The following is a 1,053-nucleotide window of genomic DNA, read 5'->3' as shown; positions in this document are numbered from 1 at the left end:
ACGTGTTTGAGGACCTCATTGATAAGGCTGGACCTTGGATTCAAAAGGAGGGGGCATTCTCCTTCTTTCTGGGAATGGTGACTGTATGTAGCAGTGACCAGGCCATTGCAGACTCATATACCAAATGTGACAGTGCCATGCCCTTAAGCGGGGTAATGTGTCCTGGATACCTTTAACATACAGTTGTATGTATGACTCTTAAAGGGCAACAGCTAAGCAAATAGGTCATGAAAAAATTTAGCCAGAGCCAAATGCAGAACCGGCCCACTTCTGAATCTGATGTTCTTGAGTAAGGGTACTTTATCTACTCCTGACATGCGTGTCCAAGTGCAAAATGGTTGCCATGCATCACACAGGTGGTGTGAGGTGAGTTTCCCTCCCACCAGCAGACTGGAATGTGCTACCTGCCAGCGCAGAACTACTCATTGCTCCAGTCATCCATGCTTGCGTTGGCCCTGTAAAGCAGTGATTCGTGTCCATGCCAGTCCTCTGACGCCCAATCTCGCCCTGCAGGTGTGGAGGGCATGGAGTGCTCTCTCCCGACGGACGGGCGGCGTGTGGCGCTCAGCCAGCTCTCCCAGGACAGCTTCCGGGAGTGCCAGGCCAGCCTCACCCTCACCGACTTCCTCATCATCATCTTCTCCGGCATCTCCGTCTCCGTGGCCGCCATCATGGCCAGCTTCTTCCTGGCCTCCACCGTGCACTGCTTCCAGCGCTGGAGCAAGGGCGTGAAGGGCGACGAGGAGGAGAACGAGGAGTGACCCGACACACCCACCCGCCCGCTCGCCCGGAGGCCCGACTGCGGGGTGGAGAGAGACAGCCATACAGTGCCCTTACCATATCAAATCCTGTCTGCCAGGGAGGCTGGTCTTTGTCTGTGTTTGAAGGAAGAGGCCACTCCTCCTCTGTGATGTCACAGAAGGCGGCACTCAACACCAATGAAAGGTGTGAACGTTGCTGAAGTCACAAGACCGAAAGACGAGGCCATGCTAGGAATGCTGGCTCCGTGGTATTTCTCTAGAGTGGTTTTGTAGGTGCGTACAGTCTAGTACA

General features: G+C 54.5%; 1 protein-coding gene across 1 annotated transcript in view; it reads left to right on the top strand.

Annotated features, from left to right (window-relative positions):
- Window positions 1–773, top strand: part of lrrc38b (leucine rich repeat containing 38b) — a 17,460-nt gene extending 16,687 nt beyond the window's left edge. Inside the window, exon 2 of the mRNA XM_036532375.1 lies at window positions 514–773. Within this exon, the coding sequence (XP_036388268.1) occupies window positions 514–761 (248 nt within the window). The 3' untranslated portion in view covers window positions 762–773. The remainder of the gene's footprint in view (window positions 1–513) is intronic.
- Window positions 774–1,053: the final 280 nt, after the last annotated feature.

The sequence above is a fragment of the Megalops cyprinoides genome, chromosome 6, assembly GCF_013368585.1.
Source record: "Megalops cyprinoides isolate fMegCyp1 chromosome 6, fMegCyp1.pri, whole genome shotgun sequence".
NCBI classification, from domain to species: Eukaryota; Metazoa; Chordata; class Actinopteri; order Elopiformes; family Megalopidae; genus Megalops; species Megalops cyprinoides.
This window is presented reverse-complemented; position numbering and strand designations above follow the sequence as displayed.